The following is a 19,274-nucleotide window of genomic DNA, read 5'->3' as shown; positions in this document are numbered from 1 at the left end:
TTGGAATAAAATTTGAAACAGATAAGAGCATTTATGGTCTGACCCAAGGCTTGTAGGTCCCTGGAGTAGTGTATCATACCCTGTGCTTGTGGGAAAGAACAGTAGAGACAAGAAAATGGCAGGAGGTTTCTGTGCTTTTCCTCTTCCAAAGGCATCATGGTAGTGTTGTCATCATCAGCTTTAACTTCTCTCTGCTTCTGGCTCTGACACTGAAGGCAGAGTTTAACACTGAACACTTTTCAGCATTTGTCCCTACCAAATGTCCAAGGCCATGATTGTGCTTAGTAGCACTCCATGGGAATTGTGCCTAAGATACTTTCCCAGTGTGTGTGATGGAATACTATGGTCAGACACACCAAAGGAGGAGTGTTTGCATTGCCATAATTTCGTGAGTGTGATGCACATATTTGCTGAGAAACCATAGATACAGGAGCCTGAGGCATATTGCAATACAGAAAGAATAAATAGGGCGTGCTTATGCTCAGCTCACCTCTCCTTATGCAGTCATGGATCACAGCCCAAGAAACTATACCACTAACAGTAGAACAGTTTGCTTTCTTAGTTAGCCTTGTCAAGATAATGTCTTATATATAGTCATGCTTCAGGATCTGGATCTTATCAACTCAACTATCGATATTAACTGTCTCAGTACCCATAAAATGTTGTGGTCATTTTAGGCTTTTGATATTGTGTGGTATTTGAACACTGTATGAAGCTGTGTCGCTGTGATTGGTTTAATAAAAAGTTGAATGTGAAATAGCTAGGCAGGGAGAAATTGTGTGGGAATTCCAGGTACAGAGAGAACGCTGAAAAAAAGAGAAATCAAGGTTGCCAGATAGAGGTGGAGAGAAAACAAGAGATGCAAGATGGAATATAGGTAATGCCATGTGATATAACATTTATTCAAATAAATGGATTAATTTAAGTTAAAAGAGATAGTTAGTAATAAGCCTAAGGTATAGGCTGAGCTTTCATAATTAATAAGAAGTCTCTATTTCATTATCTGTGAGCTGACAGCCCAAAAGGAAAGGAACAGGAATAATGTAGAAAATATTAGGAAGCACATTTTAAGGTTTCTATATCAAGATCTAATTTGATTCTCAGATACTCCAGCACTAAGAATGAAAATATAAAACTCCAAAAGGATCAATGAAATGAAACCATGGGGGATGAACTTGGTTCATTGCTGACATTTTTCTAGTAAACAGAGTAGAATAAAGACAGAGGAGAAACTTGGAAGGAAATCATGCCATAAGGGTGTGCCTGGCTGGCTCACCAGTCTATCCTGTGTGGTCCGGTGGTTCGGAATCAGTACTCTCACTACCACAGTCTGGCTAGCTCAGTCCGTAGAGTGTGAGACTCTTAATATCAGTATAATGGGTTCATGCATCATGTTGAATGCCAGCTATGTCAGGTATCTTGTGGGGGGCTGGTATCCAGACATGAGGGGATTAATTCTCCTGGCATCCATAGTATGTGCTATCCCTTTTGTTGTCAGTATTTGTGTCCCACCCTCTTGTCTTCCCTGGGGACGTGAGGTTTTAATCTAAGGAGCCTCTCTCCTTTAAGGGGCTTCACTGTTGCTTTATCAGTGGGCTCACATCCTAGGACTGTCAGAAGTTTATCTGCTTCTCTCGGATTCTCTTACTCTTCAGGTGGCATAGGCTCCATATCATAGAATATATCTGTAGGTTCAGTGCACAGTGTCTATCTGCTTCTGAACTTTGTATGACAGAGACACAGGATTCCACTTGTAGCCCTCACCCTTTAGTCTCCCTTCTTTTTACCTCTTGCCCCTATCCTTCTCCAGCCACTTCTCTTTCATAATTGCCATGTAGATTCAGGACTGTAGCTCTGTGAAACCAGGGAAGCCCATGTTGTCCTTTCTTCCAGTTACCTTCTTGGTGATTCTTTGTACTGGAACACATTGTCCAGGCAGTGTGACCTGACTCCTAGACATGTTCTGAAATTCTGTTCTGGGTATTCTAGTTTTCTCAGTAATCTCTAAATGGCTCTCTTTCATATAGCTCATGAGACTGAAAAGATCACTGGAGAGAACCGAAAAGAAAAGAATTCCTAGAAAAGCAGTTGAATCTCTAGCAAATGTGTGTATCAGACCATTACTACATGGCCATAGGTAATAGTCTACTGGTGACCAGCTGAGCCTCAAGAGAGTAGCAATTACTCTCCATTCAAAATCATCCCAGGGACTACCTGAGCTCTGTGATTTTTGTCATATGATTTGTTTTATGGGGTGTTTGAGATGACTCAGCAGTAAAGGCACTTGCTATAAAGACTGAGTTCAAGAATTTGAAACTGGAATCCACATTAAGGACTGAGAGAACAAGGTACAGAAGTTTCACTTCTGCTGGATGTGCAGACAGCTGTTGAGCCTCCCAAACAGAATAAATGTAAAAAGAAATTTTTAAGAGATTTATTTCATCTTTACTCCATGTAACAGATTCTTTTACAATGCTTTAGATTTCCTAAGATGCAAAAGTCTGTGTCTCAATTCTCAAGATTTTTTTCTCTGCCTCAGTTTTCCTTTCTGGAAGACATTCTGACAACAGCTAAGACATATTGTTCATTATGTTTAGTAAAATGTACCAAGTCCATGCACTTTTACCTACATGAAGCAAAGATAAAATAAATCATAACGAGTTCTGAAAGTCACTTTCTGTCCCCTAGTGTCACCTGAACCTCCTAACAGTACAACTTCACCAGAGTACCAGCCAAAACATCCAATCAGGATGGTGAAGGTAAGAGGGTGTTTCCTTTCTCTAAGGTGGAAAGCTACTTCAGTGGTGCCCGTATATGTCAGTGGGTATCTCATTTAAAACACAAAACTGGTCTGAGGCACCCTGGATATTAGAGGTCCATTTAGCTAGAGGAGGGACTAGATTTGCTCTTGATTTAAGATAGCTTACACCACATGTGTCACAACTTGTGTGCTGCTTTATGAGCGATCCCATCAAGGTGTCTGCCTCTAATTTACACCAGTCCCCATGTTTTAAAGATGTTACTGGCTGAACGCTGAACATCCTCAAGCTGGACACACTAAGGCTTCTACCACCTAAAACTTTGGTTCTTATACTCAAGTTATTTCTCAACCGTAGTCTCTAGAAACAGAAAACATCTTAGTGAAAAATATAAGTTTTCATAAATGGCATGTGATAAAGGTTTTGCAACCCAACCCTCTCAAGGCCAGACAGGTTTGCCTGATCTGCTATTGAATCAGGAAAAGGGTGAAAGGTGCTAGCTTTTGTCACAAAATATAAAGTCCGAAATTTTCTGTGACATCGTCAAATAATATTTTAATAATTAATATTCTTTACTACTTTTCTCTGTCCTGATTGCAGTTATACCGTGTCAGTCAGTGCCATAACTAAAGACTTCGTAGATATCACTCAGCATGATCATGGCGTTAAATATTTTTCTTTCCTATTTATTGCAGGTGAAGTCCAGAGAATGCAGATATGGCATGTATTGTGAGATCATTCTCCTAAGACACAGTTTAGATAGGAATTTTATAAACACTGGCTGTATTTTGTGAAATGCAGCACTATGATCTAAGATACTTAATAAGAATTATGGTTTTAGATTTGTTAGTTTTTTTTTGGGGGGGGGGATGAGGGACAGGGCAGATGGGCCCCACCAAGTAAGAAATGATGGGTATGTCTGTGGTTCTTGTATTCAAGAGCAATCCTTTCTTATTTTAAGACATTGTTCTCCAATTTTTGTCTAAACCTTTTTTATCAAGAAAATAGCATGCTATTTTCCCAACCCAATTTCCAGCAACAGATATGTAAATTAAATTCAGAATATAACATTCCTATACAAATGTGTTCAAGCCTTATCACAGATATGCAGGGTCAGTTATATGCTCGTGTGCTCTTCCATAAATGAATAAACCATACCTCAGAGATAATGATGAGGCTCCTTAGCTATGTATCTCAAGAGTCACTTCTTATTCCTTCGAGGGAACAGTAATCCCCTTAGAAGAAAGAAAGAGTTCTGCCTTCTTGCATCTGCCTGCAATAAGACAAATCAATAGGAATCCAAACACTACATTATCTGCAATAGTAGTTAAAATCCTAGGTAGTATCACTCAGTAGTCATCAAACAGTCACAGCTTTGAAAGTTAGATAAGCATGCATGCTTCTTTTCAGAGTACAGAGCATCAAAATTAAATAAGTACATGGGAGATTGGAGTGAATAGTCCAAAATGGGTTGTATTAGCCACTATGCATTCCAGTAAGTTCTGGAGAATATCATTAAGAGATTAGAAAACATCAGAATAGGCAAAAGAAGGCCCACAATTTAGAGATAGTGTATCCTGAGAATTGCAGTCTCCCGTTGCAGGATGATCTGCACTATCTCATTCCTTGAGAATACAGTGTTTTGTTTTGTTTTATTATTGAGACAAGGACTTACTGTGTGTCCATAGATATCCCGGAAATACCTAATATAACCACTGGTCTGGAACTCACACAATTGCACCTGCCTTTGCCTACAGAGTGCTGTTACAAAAGAAGTGCAACCAGTGGGAATGCATCTTTAAAAGTTGGTTGCATTCTATGCTCCACGAGTTTTTCCTCTCAGGAGTGATCAGTCCCCATGATTTGAATGTGAAAATTCATTAGGTACACATGTTCAGCAGGGAAAACACAACTCTCACACTAACATGAGTTAATGACTTACTCAACCATCAGTGCAATGCATGCTGGATTGTGCAGTACATTCAGTGATCTTCCTGAAACACCACCATGACTCTGGTGAGAGTGTCTGGAGAAGGGTCATGAGATAGCATATAGAAAAAAAACTGCTTTCCTCTATTTTCTGCCATGAAAATCTCATAACTGTCTCTGTTGTTAATACATTCTTAGCATCCAAAATCTGGAGAAAATTCCACTGGAAATGCTCTATTGTTCCTAAAGACTCTCAAGGACTTCAGGCCCAAGCTGGTACTTCTACAGAAAGATCAAAAAGTGAAATAGAAGGTACAGTTGTAATACAATAATTTCATTGAATGATATTTGGTTTTTTAAATAGATATTGTAAGTGAAAGAAATAATATGATAGTCTTGTCATTAGTTTCCTATGTAGATAATGTTAATTTGCTTAGTTCCTCAGTTGAAATTTAACAAAAGAATTTAAAAAAAAATAAATTTTAAGTTTCCTAAATAGCTAGCAGGGTTCTCTAATCTGACTTCATTGCAACACTGGCAATATCCTGACAATTAAGGATATAATATCTTTCTTTTGGTTCTTTTCAATCTTTGCTCTTTATATTGAACTGTATGCTAGGTGATTGAGTTAAGGGACGTTAGAAACTGAGTTATCTTGGATCCTTTGATTTAATGGATGAGAAAGGGCGTGCATGCATTTTGGCCCATCCTTTGTGCCTGTTGAAGCATTCTTGATTCATCCTCCAAGATGTAGAGCCTGAGTTTGACAGTTCTCCTAGAAGACAGTCCATGTTCCTCAGGATAAAAACATGGTTTCGGGGGGCTCCTCTGTGTCATCAGTACTTGACTCTCTCACTCTTGGCATCGTCTGACCAGAACCTTAAGTTATAATCTAAGGAATCTTTTCCCTCAAAGTGTCTTCATTATAGCTTTTTGAGTAGGTCATGGCTAAGGCTCATCAGAAGTTTGTCTGCTTCCCCTGGATTCTCTCTTTGTGCAAGTGGGTTTGTACCAATCATAGGTTAGGCCTATAGTTTTAATGTACAGTGTCTATTGACTGTGAAGTCAGGCTCCTTCTTTTTAGTCATGTGTTCAAAGACACAGATCCACTTCTAACCCTCCTCTTTCATAATTGCCATGTTGACTCACAACTGTAGGTCTGGCAAGCCATGGATGCCGGAGTGGTCCCTTCTACCTGTTAACTTGTTGTTGATGCTTTATATTGGAACACATTGTCCATGTGATGTGGCCTAACCACCAGACACATCCCCACCTTCAGCTCTTGATATACTAGGATAAATCACTAAATGTCTCCCCTCACAAAAGATCACTGGGAAAGAACGGATAGGGATAATATGCCTGGTTAGGCAGTTGAATTTCAGAAGGTCATCTGGATCAGACCTTTACTACATGTACAAAGGTACATCCTTATTTTTCTCCAAGCCTTCTCTCTGCCTTAGTTTGCTTTATGGGCAGACAGTTCAGAAGCAGCCAAACCATCTTATCTTGTTCATTATGTTCAGTTACATGTACTAAGCCCATGCATTTTACTCACATCAAGTAAAGTCCAGTTTAAATACTAAGTAGTTTGTGAGCTGACAGTCACTTTCTGTCCCCCTAGTATCCTATGCACCTTCTAAGAGTACAGCTTCAACAGTGGACCAGCAAAACCCACCAGTGAGGGCCGTGGAGGTAAGAGTGCCTTTCCTTTCTGAGGTAGAAAGATTATCTCAGTTGTCCCCTTGTATTTCAGTGGGTATAACATTTGCATCATTAAACTGGTCAGGTACATCATGGTCTTTTTGCTGTTGTTTTTTAATGTGTGAGCATTTTGCCTGCATGTGTATATTTGCATTATTTGTGACCTTGGTGCCAAGGAGGACACAAGCACCTTGTGGGTGATAGAATTCAAATGCCAGTATGAGCATGTATGTCAGTATGGGGCTATCAGGAGCCCTGGAACTGGAAGTACAGACAGGTGTGAGCTGCCACATGGGTACTGGGAATTGAATACAGGTCCTCTGGAAGAGCAGCCAGTGCTCCTCACATTTGAGTCATCTCTCCAGCCCAGTACATCGTATTTTAAAGATTCTCATGTTGCTGAAAATACTAAACTCCTGACACTTTAAACTTTAGATTATATGCTCAAATTATTTCTACAATAGGCCCTAGAAATAGAAAATATCTTAGTGAAAAAGGCAAGTTTTCAAAGATGGTATGTTATGTGAGTTAGGGAACCTTTAGTAGAAGCCAAACAGGTTTTCCTAATCTGCCCTTGAATCAGAAAAAATTGTAAAAGGTACTAGTCTTTAGCACAAAGGACAGAGGCCCAGATCTGCTATATCATCAGATAAGGAGACCATTAATAAAGGCTCCACATGGTTGCTCTTTTCTACCCTGATTATGTCAACTATTGAAGGACCAAAGACCTTTACAGACATTAACTTAGTTTATGTCAAATGTCCTTCTGTATATATGTTGCTTTTATTGGTTTATGAATAAAACTGTTTCGGCCAAAAAAAAAAAACCTTTACAGACATTACTCAATATGATCTAAATTTTATTTTCTTTCCTTTCAATTACAGGTGATCTCTAAGAAATGCAGATGTGGTATGTACTGTAGAATCACTCTTTAAGACACATTTTGGATGGTAATTGTGAAAACACTGGTTGTCTTTTGTGTGATGGACCACTGTGATCTAACCTGCTTACTAATAATGAGAATTACAGGTTTTTATATTTTTTGTTTTGTTTTTAAAGGAAGTGACATCTCTAGTAGCAAATCAAGGCCACGTGTCTATGATTGTTGTTTTCAATTGTAATTTCTTTAGTTATTTGCAGGATTTTTTCACCAAGTCATGTCTAATTTTTTTTTTTGCAAAGAAAAATATCCCAACTATCCAACCCAATTTTTAGTGACAAGTTGCAAATTGAAAAATCAAGACATAGTTTATCTATAAAAATGTGTTCAAACTTCACCACAGTCATGCAGGGTTGGGTTACATGCTTGTGTTCCTTCATAGATGAATAAACCAGAGAGCTAGTGATGAAGCTCCTTAGCTATGCATCTCAGGAGCCACCTTTTACCCCATCAAGGTCACAATAATTCCTTTGGGAAAGTTCTGCTTTCTTGCATCAGCATGCAATAAGGCAAATCCATAGGGATCCGAAATACTGCAATAACTGCTGTAGTGATTAGAAGTCCTAGATAGTGCCATTCAGCATGCAGCAGACAGTCACAGTTTTGAAAGATAGAGAAACACATACTTCTTTTCAGATGACAGAACCTGAAAGTGAAATACAGTGCAGGGGAAAGTTGGGTGGATATGTCCCAACTGGGTTAATCATAGATACGGCTCATTCCAGGAAGATCTGGGAAAAACATTAGCAGATTGGACAACATTAGCATGGGCATACAGAACCACAAAATTTAAGAACATTGTCTACTAATAATCACAGTAATCATTTGCTTAATGGTAAGTGTTGGATCATTATATTATTCCAGCAATACATTTAATCTTTATTTCTTTTTAAATTGTTAATATAATTTTATTAATTTTAATAAGTTTATGCACTATATTTGGTCATAATCATCCATGATTCCTCTTACTGTTTTCAGATCCTCTCTTCCTTTTTACTTTTGCCCAAATTTATATCCTTAAAAGTAACTTTCTAGTTCATTTTATGCTAGACATATATTCAAACATGTAGGGGCACCTACTGACAGTGGGTTGACCTCCCAGAGACAACACCTTTAATTCAAACTGTCTATCCCTCACACAGAAGCCATAAGTTGCCAATAGCTTATTAGTTAGGGGTAATAAGGGCTTCTGAGTCTCTCCTCCTTACAAGACAGTGTTGATCTCTTTGATTTTATACAGGTCCTGTGCAAGCAACCAACAATATACTTTTAAAGGAGAATTAGACTCTGACCAACAAGGTTACTTTCTGTCATGGGTAGTTAGACTCCATGTTGCTTATTCTATGTTTTCTCTTGGTGGATTTACATAGTCAGTGGGGAAGAGTGTCACTGGGTTTCATTCTGTTCACACTGGTGTGTTTCATGCTCAGGCTTTTACCAGTGACCTGATGTGCTAAGTAGAGCTATTATGGGGATTGGCTTAGTGCATACCTATCATCTCTAAAAACTCAAGTTTCATTTCAAGTACTCTGTATAATGTACCCAGTATTGCACAGTTTATATTCTTTGATTTAGATTGGTGGGTGCAGGAAAGTCATAAGTGATGGGGAACTTAAGCCAATCACATTTTGCTTAGGGTGTGAAGTCTTTCTTTTTTGTTTAAACAGAAAAAGGGGAAATAATGTAGGTGGGTCTTCTATCTATCTCTTGCTTTCACTGGTTAATTAATAAAGAAAACTGCTTGGGCTGATAGGTCAGAACATAGGTAGGCGGGGTAGACAGAACAGAATGCTGGGAAGAAGGCAATGAGGCAGACGCCATGACTCTCCTCTCTGAGATGGAGGTGGGTTAGAATCTTCCCGGTAAACCACGACCTCATGGTGATATACAGATTATTAGAAACGGATTAATTAATATGTGAGAGTTAGCTAATAAGGGGCTGAAGACAATGGGCCAGGCAGTGTTTAAATGAATACAGTTTCCATATAATTATTTCAGGTGTAAACTAGCCGGGAGCCAGCCAGCGGGAACACGGCCCGCTGCTCCTTCTACACATAAGTTCAAGACCAGCCTTTTATAAATAGTGAATGTTAGGCCAGCCAAGGCTAAACAAATAATTGATGACAAATCAAAAATAATAAAATGAAATAGAAGAGGCCCCTATAAGATCTGTTGGTGGAAGGAGAGTGTCTAGAAACTTACTTTGCTTTTGAATTTGGTTTGAATTTGCTTTGAATTTGGTTGACCAAATTTCAGAGACTAGCCATGAGCCCATGAACACACATACGTGTGTGTGTGTGTGTGTGTGTGTGTGTGTGTGTGTGTGTATGATCAGCACAGTTTGGTAGGTTTTTAAGGGAAGATAAAAAGCACACAAAGATGACAAGGAGTGGAGAGATATGAATGGAAACAAGAGACTTAGGGTGATGAGTGGGTGTGAATATAAACAAAATAGATTTTATGGAATTCTCAAAGAATTAAGTATTCTGTTAAAAATCTCTGAATGTGGCTGACAATGAGGGCTGACTGAGAAGCCAAGGACAATGGCACTGGGTTTTGATTCTACTGCATGGACTGGCTTTGTGGGAGCTTAGTCTGTTTGGATGTTCACCTTTCTAGACCTGGATGGAGGGGGGAGGACCTTGGAATTCCCATAGGGCAGGGAACCCTGACTGCTCTTAGGACTGGAGAGGGAGGGGGAAGAGGGAGGGGAGGGAATAGGAGGAGGAAAGGAGGTGGAAATTTTTAATAAATAAAAAAATCAAAAAAATTGATGAGGAAACAGTGAACAGATATGACACACACTCATTATTTGTGTGCTTTTTTCTTATCTGTTAGCACCTAGAGAATAGTTACATAATGTCACTTAATATTGAGGGTTTATACAGGGTTGACCAATTTAAGGTACTTTTTTTGCCCAACCTTCATGTGACAGTTTAATTTAGAATTACTTGTAGTCTAAGTAGTCATGGAAGACACACAAGCGTAAGTCATCTCTCAGTGTGGGTACTTTATGACCAGGTACCTGCTGAGAGGTACCTGGCAGGATGAAGATGCTGGAGAAAGGCTGCATTTACTAATTCTAGGACTGTCTACAACTTATTTTGGAGGAAATGCATAATTTGAGTCAGGGATCAAAGGCAGAACTTCTGTCTCTTCAATTGTTTCTGTTAGGGAATTTGTTCAGAACATCATGGATATAACTAAAATGGTGCCCAAGGTAAAAAGCTCCTTACCTTCTAAGCTCACTTAAAGTGATACCATATGTTCTGCATGAGCTGTAAAATATCCTGGAAAAACAAAGAATGAAAAATAAACAACCATTGGTAACTGTCCTGTAGCAAACTTAGCACTTGCTCAGGACTCAATCATTCCTGCCTAGTTGAATAGTTTTCGCATCTCACAAACATCATAGAAGATTTGTGCAGGCTATGTGCTTTCACTTATGATTTAACATTATATATTCATGTTTTACATGGATAAGACTCCTGGGGTCCTTATGAAATGTTTAGTTTGCTGATAAAGATGGACGCTAAGAAGAAATCCCACACTAGTTCAGAATTGAGTATAATAACAGGTTATTTATTTAGGGGTAGACTCACAAGTCATAGTCCTCTGCTTGAACGGGGAACAGCAACCGAATCCTGCAGCCTGAAGAGAGGCCAATTGCACACTTTACATTGGCATTTCTAGTATAAGAGGCCACGCCCAAGTGGGCAGGTAACTTAAAGGCTACTGGCTGTAGGAATCCCTACAGCACTCTGGTACCAAGATGTGATCACAGATGGACTGCGTGGATTTTGTTGCATCATGATTCTCTCAGTGGGATTTGAATGCTGCTTATCAGGCATGACACCACGACAGTCATGTTGCTCTTCATCCTCTATTGTCACATCTGTATTAATTTAGACTTTCCCTGCAATATCATGTGGTCCATAATAGACTTTTCAAACATTGTCATGTGATACATAATTAATTGGACACTGAGCTCAGTGATCTTCCTGAAGCACCATTCTAACTACAGTGACTTACCTGAAATAAATGAGATCAAATGTACAAATACTCAAATATTATCAGTTTCCTCTGTCTTCCATAAAGCTGACATAACATTCCCTGTTGTGAATGCATTCCCAGTTTCTACTCTGTTAAAGATAATTTCTCGAAAGCGACCTGTGATCCCCCTTGGTGTGGCCATACCTCAAGTCACCGCTGGTCCCAGAGAAACAGCACAAATTAAAACCGAAGGTATGAGGGAATTCAGTAATTGTGTTTAGTTGTGTGTAATAGATGCCCTTTATTCTAAGTACTATATGTAAATATATGGAGACATTTTGTTATAGGTTTTAATATATGGGTACTGTTAATTTATCTAGCTCATCAGTAGAAATACAGCCACAAGATTTAAATATTCAGTTAAAGGGCACCTTTGCCTTTCATTAAGTAGTGGTAAACCATAGGAAAGCTGAGACTTATCTTGTATGAGTGAATATGGCTTCACCTGGAGTAGACATAAATGACTGAGTCACATTCTCAGTCGCTTTATCCCAGACATAGATGATGCAGATGTGGAAAGTCTCATAAGTGATATGATTAATGTCCAAAGTCTCAAAAGTGAGGGTGAATTTGATTTAGATAAGGGCATTTTCTAGTCAGGTCTATTGGGAGAGGCCCCTAGGAATGGTTGTTTTAGACCTTGTGCTTGGGAGGGTAAGGGAGTGGAAAAGATCAGTAGAGACACAGACATGTGTGAGGTTATTGTGCTTTTCCTCTTTAAAGTACAGAATGGTTAATAGTGGCAGGATTAAGTGTACTTTGTATCTGTTATTTGGTGTCCAGAACACATAGACCATTTTTCCTCTGCCACTCCCAATGCCCAAACATTTGACTATTGTTATAGTTCTCCTTGGAAGTTTTGTTAGGATTACTTTCCAGAGGCAATGAGCAAGGAAAGGTTTACTTTACCTTGGAGTTTGAGTTTGGAGTCCATAATTGGAATGTAATAGATAAAGACAAAAACTTGAGGGAGAGTGGTTTTGCAACCAGAGCTCAGAAGAAAAGAAAAATCAATTAATGTACTCTGCTGATGTTTCTTCCTTTTGTAAAGTCCAGGACCCCATCCAAGGGAATGATTGTCCCTACAGGGAACAGAACTTCCCATCTAACTTAATCTAATCAAGATAAACCCCAAGGGCATGCTCAGAGGACGTGGGTCTCATGGGTTTGAAAGCTGAGTTTCAGCATTATGGAGCTAATGAAGTATTGTTTTCACTTGAGAATTAACCAGTATCAGAGACAATTTATTGGGTAGGGAATAGCTTTCTCTCCTCACAAAGAACTTGTAGGTAAAAGTCTTCTAGTATAATCCCAATGATGCAGGAGAAGCAGGTTCTCTCCCTTCTTCTCCCAGGTCCTGTAGCAGCTCTTCATGGTACTCTCTTCCTTGTGAACCACACTTTACATGGCCCCACATAAGGAGTGGCTAAAGAGTCTGCAATCTTGGGAGTAAGGGCTCACTCTGTGTATGACTTGAGCTCTTTTTTATGAAGAAAGAATCTATTTTTTAATTTATTGATTTATTTTTAAAAATTTCCACTTCCTCCCCGCCTCCCTTTTCCCTCCCCCTCCCTACCTCCTCCTCCCTCTCTAGTCCTAAGAGCAGTTAGGGTTCCCTGCCCCATGGGAAGTCCAAGGTCCTCCCCCCTCCATCCAGGTATATAAAGGTGAGCATCCCAAACAAACCAGGCCCCCATAAAGTCAGTCCATGCAGTAGAATCAAAACCCAGTGCCCTTGTCCTTGGCTTCTCAGTCAGCCTTCATTGACAGCCACATTCAGAGTGTCCAGTTTGATCACATGCTCCACCACTCCCAGTCCAGCTGGCCTTGGTGAGCTCCCATTAGATCAGTCCCACCATCTCAGTGGGTGGACGCACCCCCTCGTGGTCCTGACTTCCTTGCTTATGTTATCCATCCTTCTGCTCCTCATTTGGACCTTGGGAGCTCAGTCCAGTGCTCCATTGTGGGTCTCTGTCTCTATCTCCATCCATCGCCAGATGAAGGTTCTATGGTGATATGCAAGATATTCATCAGTGTGACTATGGGACAAGGCCAGTTCAGGCACCCTCTCCTCTGCTGCCCAAGGAACAATCTGGGGACCTCTTCTTGGACCTGGGAACCCTTCTAGAGACAAGTCTCTTGCAAACCCTAAAATGGCTCCCTTAATTAAGATATTTACTTCCCTGCTCCCATATCCACCCTTCCTCCATCCCACACATCCCATTCCCCCAAGCTCTCCTGAATCCTCCCCTTCTCCCTTCTCTCTTCCCAGCTCCCCTTACATCCACTCCCACCCCCACCCCCGTGCACCCAACTTTTGCCTGGCAATCTTGTCTACTTTCAATATCCAGGAGGATAACTATATGATTTTCTTTGGGTTCACCTTCTTATTTAGCTTCTCTAGGATCCACTTATGAATGAGTACATACCATATTCCTCTTTTTGGGTCTGGGTTAAGCGTTTTCTATTTCCATCCATTTGCATGCAAAATTCAAGATGTCATTGTTTTTTACCGCTGAGTAAAACTCCAATGTGTATATGTTCCACACCTTCTTTAACCACTCTTCTATTGAGGGGCACCTAGGTTGTTTCCAGGTTCTGGCTATTACAAATAGTGCTGCTATGAACATAGTTGAAAAAATGCTTTTGTAGTATGATTGGGCATCTCTTGGGTATATTCCCAAGAGTGGAATTGCTGGGTCCTGAGGGAGGTTGACTCCCAGTTTCCTGAGAAACCGTCACACTGATTTCCACAGTGGCTGCACAAGTTTGCATTCCCACCAACAATGAATGAGAGTTCCCCTTACTCCACATCCTCTCCAGCATAGGCTATCATTGGTGTTTTTGATTTTAGCTATTCTGACAGGTGTAAGATGGTATCTCAAAGTTGTTTTGATTTGCATTTCCCTGATCGCTAAGAAGGTTGAGCATGACCTTAAGTGTCTTTTGACCATTCCTCACCTCAGACTGACCTACAGGATGTCTGAGATTAGAGATCTGACATCCATCTTTGAGACTCCGACCTATAATGTGGGCTGTAGTCTGAGCTCTAGCACATGCTTAGCCCCCTTTCATAAATTCTTGGCTCAGCCATCAGTATTTCAAGCATGACTTTGGGTGCTCTAGTAAACTGCATTTGTTCCTAGGACTAAAGGACTCTAGGTGTGTGGATATCAGCTCTCTTGGCAGTTACCTGGTCATAGAGCTGTGTCTGTCCTTTATGCTGTCACTATTTGTGTCTTTCACTTGTTGTAGCCTTACCTGTCTTATCTTATTTATGGGAAGAAGTTTATAACCTCAGAAATGAGTTTCCATGTCTTCCTTGGAGTCTCCTCATTAGGCTCAAGCCTTGCTCCCCACAAGCTTCTGCATCCTCTCATTGTTTAGCCATGTTTGGCTCCACCATGACAGGCAGGATTTGTAGGATTAATGCATTGTGTCTCTCACTATATACTCTGGGTCTCCTGCTTGTGAGTAGTGTGTTCTACAGAGCCCCATCACCCCACCTCTAGTCTCACACACTTTCATATACCCACTTAGAGTTTCTTGCCTTATATTCTTCTCCAGAAGTTTCCCCATTTCCCAAGTACCATGTGGACTCTGCATTTTGTGCCTGGCTATATAGAGTGTCTTGGAGGTCTCTCCTACCAATTACCTTGTTTCTAATACTGCATAATAGAACACACTATCCACAGAATATAGGTTAACTTTCTGGCATGACCCCACTATCAGTCCAGATAATTCTTTTCTTTTTGTATTACATCTAATCATCTCTTTCTGGCCAAACTCACTGGACAGATACGACCATTGAAATAAAGAGTGTAGAGCATTTATAAGAACAATATACACAGAAAGAAAGACATTCAAATCTTAGTGGTTTATCTAGTTCAGTCCTTATCTGGTGGACAAAGCTAAAGGACTTCTGATGATTAGCTATGGCATGGATATGTGAAGAGAGAAGGAAGAGCTGAACTCAGAGGAAGTCTCATAAACAGGACAAGACTATGCCCATTAGAAGAGCAACAAGCCCAGAAAAGGTTGTTCCAAACCTTAGGGATTGTAAGGAAGAAGGCGAAGAACTGACTGATATATGGTCATCACTTTGGCCCCTTACGAAATCCCTAAGTGCTATGACACAGATTAGGGCAGTATCTTGTCCCAAACTTTATCCTCCACTCCACTCTGTTTCCACTAGTACCTGAGCTGGAGGTATCACCTAATATATAGAATACCTCTTTTGCATGGGAGGACAGAAACCCCACTGAGATATATTCCTCGCTGTAGCCTTCTGTAAAAGAAGTAAAATGAAGGTACATGTCCTTGACATTCACCTTCCAATTATATGTGTTGTACTGAGATTTTCCTTAAAAGTACTGAGATTTTCCTTAAAGATTTTCACCAGCTGTACAAGGCTTATATGTGTACTGCATGGTCTAGAAATATTATAAAGTTAAAATAAAACATACATGTCTAAATTACAGGCTATATCTATTTTACAGTTGATTTCCACAAACTATGGTAAAATATTAAATTCTGTCATTATTCACACACTTACAGACCATATATAGTGATTTCCATTTGAGAGATTTGCAAACAAAATTGACACACCATTTCAAGTAGCTTTATAAGAAAACTTCATTAATTAATGACTCAGTGGGGGAAGAACAGTTGCTAGAAAAGGAGTAGATCTGAGCTTGGATATGTTCACATACATTAAAAAAAAGCTGAACAGTGATGTTCATACTTGTAATCGTACACTGTTGGGAGAATAGACAGGGGTATTTCTGGTGTTTGCTGGCTGTCATCCTGTCTCTGACTTCTGTGAGACCCTGTCTGAAGGAAAGTAGAAAGAGGTCATGTTATGCCATGCCCTTCTTTAGCTCTCATGTTCCATTTGACATCCACCTACACACATACACAACACACACAATTACATGAAATACATGCTACACTTCTACAGCATTCTCATAATCAACTATATTACTGTCCACTAGATTTACCTGTAGTCAAGTCTGGTACATTTTCTTCATTGATGATTGATGTTGAGGTCCTGACTCACTGTAGACAGTGCCACCCCTATGGTAGTGTCTCTGGGTGCTGTAAGAAAGCAGGCTGAGCAAACCTTGGTGAGCAAGCCAGTAAGCATCACTCCTTCATGGTCTTTGTATCCTCTTCTGGCTCCAGATTCTTGCCTTGTTTAGTTCCTATCCTGATGTCCCCAGAAACTGAGTGTGAAAAGAGAGTTATATGCTGAAATAAACTCTTTCCTCCAAGAGTTGCTTGTGGTAATAGTGTTTTGTCACAGCAAGAAACCCTAAATAAGATAGTTAAGTGTATAAACTATTAAGAAGCATGGGATTATGTCATTTGTAGAAAATAGAATGTAATTGTCTTGTTAAATGTCTTATGTTACATCGAAAACATAAGTTTTCGAAAAGACAAGTACTAAGTGATTTCTTTCATCTGAAGGTCTAGGTGTTTATGTAAAAGTAGAATTTCATATGTGTATAAGATGTGAACAATGTAAAGGCTTCTTTGTCAATAAAGAGGACTAATGAAATGGGAGGGGAAGGCAGGTGGTGTTGATACTGTATACTGTGTGATGGGGTGACAATACTACGCCAATTGAAAAGGATATATTTTCTTATTCTGACTTTGGTCCACTGTTACCTTTAAATTTGAGACATATGTTAATTTTGTTCTTTTTTTGTATGGTACTTCCATAAATGTTTGTACTTGATACATGATAATATTATTGCTGTCAGTGATACCCAAAATGATTGTTTCTCAGATTGCTCTGCTATCTCAACATTGAACTTAAAATTTGAAGTTTATGATTGGTTCTTTCACATTATACTTTGGATAAATTTTTGAATAATGTGAATTTGGAAAGCGATGCCATACTTTCTTTACTTCTTTGACCATGACTTGCAGAGTTGTGTTGTTATGTTCAATTATCTCAGTAATTCCTTAGAAGTTTTCCCAGACTCCTGAGTACCAATATCTGCAACTAACCAAGCCCTTGTATTGCACTGTATCTTACAGGACTATAACATGTAGACATTTTCCATGTTCCTTAAAACCATATAGAATACTGGTAATACTCAGTACAGTATAACAATATGTTACATGATATGCTATATTTTAGAGAATAATGTACATACAACATGGGCAAAATTTTTCTTAGACATGTATGCTCATCCTAGTAAAATTTACCGAGTAAAATGGATACTTTAATATGGATCATAATTAATGACACTTTCTGAATCAACATAAGTGAATTGATGAAGGCTGAAATAGGCTTGAGGCAGGTGCCTCAGGACGTGTCAATTGTTCCTTGCTTCAAAACAGGAAGTGGCAGTATTCCGTCATTTCATCATGAAGCTTATTTTATTTTCTAAGATAGGTTGGATCAATGCATAATGGCTTTTCAGTCAAGCTTGCTGATCTAACTGCAGTTGAATCCCAGAATTCACATGGTGAAAAGAGAAAACCAGACCCCTGAAGAGTTCCTCTAAACTCCACCTAAACACAGAGAAACTCCATGGTTTCCTACAACCAGTGTAAATGTAGTGTGTGTTTGAATGATTTTTTTTACTTCTCACACAATAAAAGAGATTCTTCCACATTGATTTAGATTCCCATCATCTAGAAAACCAAAAGTTGTGTTCCTCCTTTCTCCTCAATTCTTATCTTTTCCATAATTGGTTTTCCAGAAATATAATCCTCAGTTCTGGAATGAGCAGAAAGCAAACACTTTGGCTGGCTCTTAAGACCCAATTCTTCATTCTGGATTGCCTTGCCCAGCCTAAATATAAGGAAAGTAGCTTAGTCTTATCTAAAACTTTATATTCCATGTTTTGTTGACACCCTTGAGAGGCCTTCCTCTTTCTGAACAGAAACAGAGGAGGATAGGATTGGAAAAAAAATTAAGAGCAAGTCACACATGCTAGCTACATAATTTTCTATACATACCAAACAAAGATTCCTAGAGTAATGACAATGTGTTGACAAATTACTTTCCTTCCTTTCAGTGGTACATAAAAATGCTGACACTGCACTTTCACCAATGGTGAAGGTAAGATGGCCTTTTTTTTCTCTAATATAAAAAGTTACTTTAGCCCCTTATGTTGTAGTAGATATGAAATTTTATTAGGCATGAGGATTAGTGCAAATATTTGAGGCCTGATTGTAGGAGGAATTATCTCACAGTCAGGTTATAAAGATATAGTGTGGCTTAGAAAACATTCAGCAGTGACGAAACAGATTGTCTTTCTTTCTTTTTGGCAAAAGTGGCAATTGTCACAAATTATAGAGTACCAGTTCTTCTATGACATTGTCACATAACATATGAATACATAGGACTCTTGCTCATTTTTGATTGGCATCATACCATGCTGACATGTGTTCCAAAGATCCCTGAAAACAGAATTCAGCATGACCTGTGTCTCATACTGTTTTCTTTCTTTTAAATTTCAGGTGGGGTGTAGAAAACTCAGATGCAGTATGTATTATGAAATTTTCTTCTTAAGAGACATTTTAGAAATGTATAAATACTAGGTATCCTTGTGTCTAATGCACCACTGTGATATAAGCCCCCAATAGGAAAGAACTTAGATTTTTGTTGTTGTTTTTTTTTAAAAAAATAGTACCCCAACTTAAAAACAAAACAAAACTAACAAACTGGGGTTGTCTACCATCACTGGATTCAGTTATGATCTCTTTAGCTTGTTTAGAATGTTGTGTACCAGGCTCTGTCTAAATATGTTTTTCCCCAAGATAGCTATCCAAATTACCAAGTCAAACCTCCAGTGACAAACCGATGAATTAACAAATTAGGATACATACTTTACCTACAGTATATGTGTTCAAAGCCCATCACATATGGCACA

At 39.2% G+C, this 19,274-nt stretch overlaps 1 protein-coding gene and 1 long non-coding RNA gene across 8 annotated transcripts in view; one reads left to right on the top strand and one right to left on the bottom strand.

Moving 5' to 3' along the window:
• Positions 1-19,274, bottom strand: part of LOC146894624 (uncharacterized) — a 55,606-nt gene that overhangs the window by 13,464 nt on the left and 22,868 nt on the right. The window contains exons 5-7 of one of the 2 annotated variants that reach the window (XR_015737688.1): positions 16,383-16,607; positions 10,566-10,619; positions 3,918-4,032 (exon numbers count right to left, since the gene is read on the bottom strand). This is a non-coding gene — a long non-coding RNA (uncharacterized LOC146894624). Of the gene's footprint in view, positions 1-3,917; positions 4,033-10,565; positions 10,620-15,999; positions 16,216-16,382; positions 16,608-19,274 lie in introns of those variants that run through there. The other variant, XR_015001828.2, reaches the window with a different exon arrangement.
• Positions 1-19,274, top strand: part of LOC125407675 (uncharacterized) — a 108,828-nt gene that overhangs the window by 68,495 nt on the left and 21,059 nt on the right. For 5 of the 6 annotated variants that reach the window (XM_087905460.1, XM_087905461.1, XM_087905463.1 and 2 more), the window contains 8 exons: positions 2,689-2,759; positions 3,455-3,479; positions 4,887-5,000; positions 6,310-6,380; positions 7,274-7,298; positions 11,464-11,574; positions 18,417-18,460; positions 18,862-18,886. In XM_087905460.1, the coding sequence (XP_087761586.1) occupies positions 2,689-2,759; positions 3,455-3,479; positions 4,887-5,000; positions 6,310-6,380; positions 7,274-7,298; positions 11,464-11,574; positions 18,417-18,460; positions 18,862-18,886 (486 nt within the window). The remainder of the gene's footprint in view (positions 1-2,688; positions 2,760-3,454; positions 3,480-4,886; positions 5,001-6,309; positions 6,381-7,273; positions 7,299-11,463; positions 11,575-18,416; positions 18,461-18,861; positions 18,887-19,274) is intronic. The other variant, XM_087905462.1, reaches the window with a different exon arrangement.

The sequence above is a fragment of the Myodes glareolus genome, chromosome 4 (genome assembly GCF_982192425.1).
Source record: "Myodes glareolus chromosome 4, mMyoGla1.1, whole genome shotgun sequence".
In the NCBI taxonomy this organism is placed as follows: domain Eukaryota; kingdom Metazoa; phylum Chordata; class Mammalia; order Rodentia; family Cricetidae; genus Myodes; species Myodes glareolus.
Note: the sequence above shows the minus strand (reverse complement) of the source record. Positions and strands in the feature narration are given on the sequence as shown.